Consider the following 9,208-nt stretch of genomic DNA (forward strand, 5'->3'; position numbering starts at 1 on the left):
TTGTCTCCTTATTTCCTCCGACCCGTGGGCGCGGTGCGGCTTCTGGGCCGCACACTCATACACACCTTGCACAGGAGCTGTCAGGTAGAACGGTCTGGACAGTAGTGAGCTCCGAATTTTCTCGGGCACCGACGTTATTAATACACTTTCCCTCCAGTTTAATCTCCCAAGTCCCGTCCCAGAGGCCGAGCTGGGAAGGGTAAGCACCCTACCAACCCTGCGGTGTCCCCACCCCCCACCCCCAGACGGAAGGGAGCTGTCCTCTCCATTCAAGGCTGCAGGCCCGGCATCTTCCTCCTCCGAGGAAGTGAAACTCGCACTGGTCAGTTCGTGTTTGTATGTTTTAATGAAACTTTACGAAAGATAAACAATTGCAAACTAATGGTTTAGGAAAACTCCTTAGCACGTGGTTGGAATCTAGGATCCTACAGTCCAGTCACCGTGAAGCCACCCTGGGAAGCTTCTCCACTGCGGGACACAGATTTTTTTTTTTTTTTTTTTTTTTTTTTTTTTTTTTTTTGATCGTTTTGTTTTTCTTCTTGGCTCAGCTCAGAGAGCATTACAGCGGCATGCTTTCCCGCCTCCCGATCGTCTTCCCCTCCCCCTCTTCCCCCTCTTCTTTCTGGTGTTGGCAATTAGGGTGTAGAAATCAGTGCCAGGCTCCTGCCTCCGAAGAGAAAGGAGCTGTTTCTGGAATTGAGTCCTGACACCTGTCTCTGTCCTAGATGGCAAGAAGGCGCGGGGTCAAAACATTGAAGAGGAAGAGCCGGGCCTACGGGGGGGGGGGGGGTGAGAGGGAGCACTCCCTAAAAGAACGTTTTGGGGGACTCCCCTTGCCATGACTTCCCGCCTTATTCTTCAGCCTCCAGCTTCGCGCAGGTCATTAACACGCGGGTTATTAACACAGATTTCCTCCCTTTTAATCCCCTGAGACCGAGACCCGAAGCTGGAATTAGAAGAGCAACGCTGACAAGCCATTCATTAATTTGCTTTTATTTTCGGGAAATAATGTAGATAAAGAGGAAGAGGAGACAGACTGCCTTACATCTCAACAAGTAATTTGTGATCTTCACATCGGACAAATCAAATTTACAAATTACTTTCCCACCTACTGGACCAAGCGGCCAAAACCAAAACTGATAGATAGACAGGTATTCTCTGCAGATTTCGGAGAATGAAGGGTCACTAAAAACTCACGGAACAGACGGGGAGGGGGGTGTTTTAAGGAGACACAGAGGAAATTGGACCTGGAACGCAGGCTCGGTTTGCTTTCCACAATGTTGTAATTTCACCTTTTTTGTTTGTTTCTAAGCTGAAGCTTTGATATTGTGCTTAGACTGGCGAAGGGTCAGTCCTGCGCCTACCCCGCCTAGTCCCGAACCCTGACTTAGCTGTTTCCTTCACTTCTGATCCTCCAGCGCCCAGCTTCCTGGAACCAAGCGGGTTTCTTTAATAAATACACAAAGGGAGGTGTGAAGAGGGCAGGACAGCTTTGTAACAACTGAAAAATAAGAACCGCTATCGTTTGAGAAAAAGAGGAACGGGAACAAAGGGGAAATATTTTTTGCTTCTGTTATATATATATGTGTGTGTGTGTGTATATATATATATGTGATGTATATATTTTAAAGTTCTGTTTCTTGGACGCTAAAACAAGAGAGATGCTCAGTTCGACCAACAGCAACTAAAAACTTTAAGTGGTCCCTGGAACGGACCTGACTATGTACAGCATTCCCGCTGAGGCGGAAGCTTGACTCAGTCCAGCGCAGGGCAGGGAAGGAGGCTGGTGCACTCCTCCCGCAAGCCGGGCCCAGCGCTCACCACTGGGGAAGATGGAAACGCTGGAAGCTCGGACCTGCAGGTGGGGAGCTGGATCAAGGGCAGCTGAAGAGGCGACAGTCTGCTAGGAGAAACAGTTGGGTTTGATTTGGAGGAGTGTGGATGGTCACACTCCAAACGGTAGATATTCGCCAGTTAGTGACTTCTGTGTCCAGAAAGAATAAATAAAACTGTTGAGCTCAAAACAGAGAGGGTCAGAGCGAAGAGCCTCAGAAGGCTCCAGGTGCGTAAAAGCTGTCCAGAAAGACTTGGGGTGGGTGATACGCGAGTGGAGAGGGAGAGCACACTGCTGTCCCGTGAAGAAACTGAGGGCCAAGTAGGAGCACCGGGCCCCACCTCCAAGGGGGAGAAGGGTCTGCACCCTCCACCCCCAAGCAAGTGGTACACAGGTGAGAGCGGCAGTGCAGGCAATGAGCATCTTTTGGGGGAGTGAAAATTAAGTTTTGGAAAAGCCAAGGCAAAGGCTGGCGGTGCAGCAGCAGCAGCAGCAGCAGCAGCAACAACAGGATAGGGACCACGGAGGGCGCAGGTAGTTGCGTTTCTTCTCCACTTCCTTTCCCTCCAGGGCTCACAAGACCTGGAACCGCCAAGAGGCTTGGTCCTTATAGTCCAGACAGTCGGGAGAGTTGAAGTTGAGTTTCCAGGCAGAGGAAGCAGCAGCAGCGGCGGGCTCCTTGTAATCCAAGCAGTCGGCAGAGTTGAAGGCGAGCCCAGAGCCTCCATAACCTTGGTGGTGGTGGTGGTGATGGTGGTGGTGGTGGTGGCCAGAAGATTGGCTCAGTGGGTGGTGCGCGTGCGGGTGGTGGTGGTGATGGCCAGCCATGGAGGAGGGTGCCATGGGGCTAAGCTGGTGCGGATGGTGATGAGAGTGCATGGGCGCTAGGTAGGAGCTGCAGTCTACACCGCCAAAGTAAGAAGAGGAGGGCGCGGGGTAGCCCTGGCCGTAACTTCCGCCCTGTCCGTAGGACATAGGGTAGGAAGCCGCGGCTGTGGCCGCACCTGCGGCTACCGAGCGCTGCATGCACGAGGCGTTGCTCGGAGCGCCCAGTGGCTCTGGCACTGATACGGATGCCGGTGCTGAGCCCGGCGAGATGGAGGCCGGGCTCCAGATAGACGAAGCAGTAGGCGTGCTCAGAGAGGACGCAGCTGCCACCGGGTTCCCACCCAGGCCCGCGGCCGCAGCAGCCGCCGGGTTGGCAGAGGCACTGGACGCTGAGCTAGACGAAGAAGCAGAGCTAGACACGGCGGGCGGCGTGAACTGGCCGCTGCTCTCCGAACCCGAGCTCTCGCGCACTGGAGACGACTTCTTCTTGACCGGCCGGCTTTTCGTTCCATTCCCGCTCTGCTGCTGCTGGCGGCACTTGGCGCGGCGGTTCTTGAACCAAACCTGCAGTGAGCAGGGTGAAGGAGAGGGGATCAGGGGGCTGGCTGGTGAAGCTCACTACTCCTCCGCCCCTCGGACTCACACCCCGCCCAGGATCTCGGGAACCTCTCAATCCCAGCTTCTACCCCTCCCAGTCCCCGGCCCTGCCAGACCCTGTCCCCTCCCCCGCACGTGCTAGGTCCCAAGCTCTGCCTCCCTCCCCCATCCTTCTGCGCAAAGCCCCCATCAGCCTCCTCCGCTGGAGGGATGCGCACCTCCCCAAGCCCAGCGCAACTCTGCCCGAGGCGGAACGTTTGTGTCTGTCCAGCCAGAAGTTCAGCCATCTCTAAGCTGTTGCGGTTGGCTGCTTCCCCGCAGCCCCGTTTTAGTTTGGAGGCCCTGTTTTCCTTGAACAGAGCTCGGGAAACAGCAGAGAGGGTACAGAACATCCGACTGTAGGGCAGCCACCAATCCTGGGGCCCGTGGGGTTTCACCAAGTCGGCTCCTGGAGACTGGGGTTGGGCAGGGCAAATATTTGGATGGGAACGGAAGCAAGGCTAGAGGCTAAACGGAAGCAGCACTCCAGTACTGGGGCTTTTCGAGAAGGAAGCTTGGGTGAGATTTCCTTGGGCCGTTTGGCTGCAGGTGGGGTACCAAATGGAATGGCAAGTCATAAACTCGCACTCCTTTGGAGAGCCCGAGGACAGGGCACTGCATTCCCAGGCCCTTCTGGAGCCTTCGGGAAAGGTGAGACAAAAGACCGTCGAGAAAGAATTAAACTAAGTCAGAACTCAATTTTTCTGAACGTTTCGTCTTATAAATAGTAAAGCCAGCATCTGGATTTTGCACTCGGCGTCCCCTCGGCTGCAGAAAACTCATAACCAGACGGACTCCACCTGCGGAGCGCATTCCCAGGCAGGGAGCACTAGGCTGAGGCCAAGTTCCATCTTGCACTTTTAGAATCCCCGGGACGAAGGGCAAGGGTGCGAAAGACAAAGGCAGAAGCAGAGCTAAGGCCTCAGTTCTGTAGTAGCCAAAGTTCTGTAGTAGCCAAAGAAGCAGGACCATGATCGAACCTTCTGAGAAAGTTACATCCGGGGAACATGGCTGGCCTCCCCCAAACAAACAAAAACAAAATATTGAAAGCGTGCAGGTGACAAGGATTAGATCCTAGGCTCTAAGCCACTCCTTTTAGTGTGACCCCATTTTTTTTTAAACCAGATTGGCGCCTAGCGCTAGGGGGAGTTGGAGAGGGGGCTGTCCAGCCAGTGAGTGGGCCCCAACATCAAACCGCCTAGGTTAGAATTTTCCCGACCGGTCCCAACGTCCCTACCCTAACCCTAGAGCCCCAGGAGCGCGCACCTGGACTCTGGACTCTGGCAGGTTGATCTTGAGCGCCACCTCTTCGCGCATGAAGATGTCTGGGTAGCGAGTCTTAGCGAACAGCGCCTCGAGCACGTCCAGCTGTGAGCGCGTGAAGGTGGTGCGCTCCCGTCGCTGCTTCCGCGGGGTGGCTGCGGGGACATGCGAGGGCGCCCGGAGTCAGCGGCGGACCACAAGGACTGACTCTGGAGGCCACAAGTAGGTCCTCTGGTACGTTCAGAACCTCTGGCATAGAAAGAAAAGGCCGAGCTCCGAGCAAACGAAAACTTTGCTGGCCACAGGTGGGACAAAGTGTACGTATTCTACTAAAGGTCTCAGTCCCGAACCTTAGGGCCTTCACCCTCCGTACCTCTCAAGCGGTTAAAAACAAAGCCACCCTTTCCTTCTTTTCTCTTCAGACCCACACACTTCCTGGCTGAGAGGCAGGAAGTGGAACAGAGGTGGGCAGAAACAGGACCAGGATTCACTTTCCAAGAGAACAAACTCAAGTAAATAAGTAGGGTCTAGAAAAGAAACCCAGGGTTCAGCTGGCCCCCTCATCGCGGCGGGAGAGTTGGGTCAAGTCACCGGTCTTGAGGGCTCTCTAATTAGGGAGAAAGCTAGCTTTCTCAGAAAAGCTAGGCATAAGAAAAATTCGGCTATGTTAGGGCCTAGCGAATGTCCAGATTTCCTCATGAAATGTTGGAACGGAAAGGAATTTTACTTAAAAAAAAAAAAAAGCAACCGAGGGAAATAAATCGTGGGGTGGGGTGAGGGTGGGGATAAAGATGCCCTCCCTAGCAGGTGGGCCACAACAGGAGCCTGGCTGCAGGCACCCCAAGCTCAAAAGTTGTAGGCTGCAGTTTCTAAGCTGCCTGACTCCAGATCTGCCTGTAACAGATCTAGGCAACAGGCTGCGAGCTAGTCACTCTCCTGTGTCTGTTTGGGGACACTTTAGAGGATGGAATTCCCCAATATTTACAGAGGCTTGGGGGCACGGGCAGAGGGCCGCTGCTCACCAGGGTAGCCCACGGAGGGGTGTAGGAGATCCATGGCCGGCCCAGCTAGGCCCAGCCCGTTCATTCCGTATGGGGGTTGTTTGAGGTAAGACATCATGCTAACAGCCGGGTGGAGGCACCCCGACGGATCCAGGGGGCCTGGGGCCAGGAGCAGTTCAGGGCTCCCACTGCGACGTCCTTCAAGCTGTTGCTTCTGGGGGCCTGGCCTAGGGGAGACAGGAGACACATGGAAACCTTCACTCGGAGTCAGTTTGGCTTTCAGCTCCTGTAATCCTTGAATGGGGAGGGGAGCGTGCTTGGAACTGCACAGCAGGCAACCCGAGAAATGTCTCCTTCTTTAGCTCAGCAACCACACAGCTTCTCAGGAAAGTAAACTTTTCCCACATCGTTCCTTCTTCTTTTAGGGCTCGACAAGGGCCAAAGACACTCCTAGAGTGTCAACAGGAAGGAAAAGTTAAAGCGTGATCAGACTAAGGAGGTGAGAGCCGAGACCGCGGAGGGTGCAAAATCCCAAGTGTAGTAAAAAAAAAAATTTTTTTTTTTTTTTAGTGCGGCGGAAGCAATTTGCTGAAGCAAATGTTCATTTGGCGCCGGGAGGGCAGGCCGCACAGAGATGCGTGGTAATTTCGTTTAGTTTGAAATGTTTTTGAATGAGGGACAAAATGGCAAGCAATACAGAGGCCTAAGGTAGGTACACCTCTTAGAGGCTCACTGGCTAAGTAATTTCTTCAAAGATCTTCAGGGCTGCCTCCTACCCTACAGCCTACAGTCACCTTTCTAGCTGACCTCTCTGGGCCCCTGACGCCAAGAGATGGCTGAACAGGAATCCCACCGCACCTTCAGGGCAGATGTGGCCCAGGCCACGCCAAGGCGGCAAGAAGACGCCAAAGGCGCCACTGTAGAGGTAGCAGTTTCAGGACGCCGACCAAGCTCAGGGGTGCCTCCGAAACAGTCACCCCTCTTTCTTTGCCCGCGCAGGCCGGGCCACACCGCGTCCCACCAGGGTTTGATAAAGGATGGCCAACCCAACGCTCCAAACAAGCTGGGGATTTCGGAAGGCCGAGCGTGCCAGGTCGCTTCGGGCCCTCCTCTCTGAACCCGATGGAGAGCTAGGAACTAGGCCTCAGGTTGTAAAGCTCACGCACAGCCGACACGGGAGCGCGAGGCTCGGCGCAGACACTGGGAGCCCTCGCAGCTCTCTTCCAGCAAAAAAATAAGGGGGTTCTGGGGGCACGACCCGGACCGGCGTGGGGCTTGTAGCTACACCCCGCTCTGCCAAGACCCAAGAGTGGGAGATTCCGAGGAGAAAGGAAGGTAGGACTAAAGAAGCTTCCCCATCACAACTCCTTTCCCCCCCGCTTCAGTCCTGGGGGACCCGCAACCTGGACTTGGGGGGGGGGGCAGTGAGCACAGAAGGTGGAGGGGAAGGACCCAAGGCGATTGGGCGGAAGGGACACAGGCCAGCAGCCACCGCGGCTCTGCCCGACTGCAGCGTGAGTTTTTCGAGTACTCTGGTCTAACTTAGCACCCCAGCTCCGCAGCTTCGGAGGAGGCGGGGAAGGGGGCGGCGGGCTCCCGAGCCGCCTGGGGTCCCCGGGGCAGCTAAGGGGCGACTAGTCTCTCACCCCAGCCCCGCCCACCTACCGGGACCGAGGTAGCGGGGGTCGATTCGAGGAGGGGGGAGGGAGAGGGGCCACCATCGTCCCGGGTGGCTCCCGGCCCGGCGACTTCCTCCTTACCTGCCCTCCACTGCCGCGACTCTTCACCATCTACCTCGCGCCCTCACCGAGACCCGCCGGCAGCCAATCTGCAAAACCGAGGCGCGCAGGTATTACCCCGGCGGCGGGGCTAGGACCCCAGGCTTTTCTCTTTCCCCAACTTCCCTCTTCCCGTCTCCTGCATTTTTCTAGGAGTCTGTGCGTGTCCCTCCAGTTTCACTTTATTGCACAAACACTTTGTTTGCAAAGTCCCACATGCTTTTCCTCCCAAGACCTGGCCTCGCCCGGGACCCTGGGGGTGGGGTGGGTGGGGGGTGTTCGAGGGACAGAGTTAGGAGGTGGCTTGAGGTGGCAGCTGCACTCTCGGTGCAACCTGGAGGCGGTAGGGACTGGAGAAATCCTGCACAGTCACTTGGCCAACTAAATAAATCAAGCAATTTACCTTGTCGGAGTGGCTTGTCTTGCTCGGTTGTTTAGGTGATTGGAAATGTAGCCTGATGAAGATTGATCACCTTTCTACTGCCCTCCCCGGGTATGTGAACGCAAGGCGAGTGCGTAACGGGGCTCGGCCGCCAATAGGGGGCCTAGAGCGGACTGAGTGACAGGAAGCCGGGCAATGGCAGCGCAAGCCGGGGTTACCTCTGCGCGCCCCCGCCCTCCCTCGCCCCCACCCCTTCCCTCCCCGCGCGCCGGCCCCGCCCCGGTCGCGCGCTAACTCTGGGGCTCGGGTGGCAAATTCCGCTCAGAACGAGTCGAGGAGGGTGAAGGCAGCGCTGGAGTCGCAGGCGCAGAGGGGGCCCCGGGTCCCAAGGCTCGCCCGGGGGCCCCCGCCCGCCCCTCGCCCCGGCCGCGCTCCGGAGGAGTGGCGTCGAGCTGCTGGATAACCGGTTCCTGCTCGCGCGCGCGCGCCGCCGGGCTCTGCCGCTGTTCTCTGGGCGCCAGGCTTCCCGGGCGGCGGACTCGGGGCGTGCTGGCCCCTGGCACTCCTCGCTGCGCTCTGGGCCCCAGCGCCTCCACCTCCGCTCCCCACGACCTGCGGCCACGGCGGGCGGCTCGTGCCGGCGCGGGCTGCTGAGCGGAGCAGGGGGTGGGGTGCAGCTCTTGGCGCGCCAGGCGCCCCGCGGCGCCCCGGGACTCTAGGGCCCAGAAAGAGCACTGGCGGGGGAGGCGCCGCCACTTCCCAGCTGCTCTGCGTCTCCAGGGGCTCCCAGGCAGTCCCCACCAAAGGTGTTCGCAAGTCCTAAAAGCTTCTTCGGAACCCTTGGAACTCAGAACTTACACACACACACACACACACACACACACACACACACGAACGCACGCACGCACGCACGCACTCTTATGGGTTTGATAGAAAACTTTCTTTGTCACATTCTGTCAGTCTTTCCACGCCCACACCTACAAGGCACAGTCTGGTGGGAAGTGTGACCACACACTCCGACCCCCCTCACTTCATTTTCTACACATTCCTGGAGGAACCTCCTCGACCATTTCCCCGGATTGTTCGTACTGGCCGACCACAGGTTCCAGCCGAATAAACTTACTGAGGTCGTCTACCTGTGTGTAATTTCCAAAACAAGAGAAAAGAATATTTTCGGCCCAACCCCTAACAGGGCATTTTTTTTTTAAACCGTGGCATCTCCTACTGAATACTAGGGACATTTCCACCCTTTCCTAGTCATTTCTCCTCATCTTCAGCTATTCTCACCCCAACAGGCGGGTGAAAAGTTTGTATGTGCGTGGGTGAGTTCGGCAGCCGCCGAGAGCAAGGTGGAGCGGGGCAGCGCGACGCCCAGGCCGCGCGGTCTGCTGCAGCCACTGACCGGGCGCGGGGTGACCAGAAGGAAGGGGGGAGCTGGCTGAGAGAAAAGGGGCCGCGACTGCCGCTCATCAAAGTGCTTCTCCCC

At 56.8% G+C, this 9,208-nt stretch overlaps 1 protein-coding gene across 1 annotated transcript; it reads right to left on the reverse strand.

The window, feature by feature from the left end:
- Nucleotides 1-2,407: 2,407 nt before the first annotated feature.
- Nucleotides 2,408-5,782, reverse strand: OTX1 (orthodenticle homeobox 1; the record flags this gene model as incomplete). Its single annotated transcript, XM_080908672.1, has 3 exons — nucleotides 5,584-5,782; nucleotides 4,565-4,716; nucleotides 2,408-3,226 (listed from the first exon to the last, which is right to left on the reverse strand). Exons 1-3 carry the CDS (start codon nucleotides 5,678-5,680, stop codon nucleotides 2,408-2,410), a joined length of 1,068 nt encoding a protein of 355 aa, XP_080764798.1. The 5' UTR covers nucleotides 5,681-5,782.
- Nucleotides 5,783-9,208: the final 3,426 nt, after the last annotated feature.

This window comes from Micromys minutus, assembly GCF_963924665.1.
Source record: "Micromys minutus genome assembly, chromosome: 1".
NCBI lineage: Eukaryota > Metazoa > Chordata > Mammalia > Rodentia > Muridae > Micromys > Micromys minutus.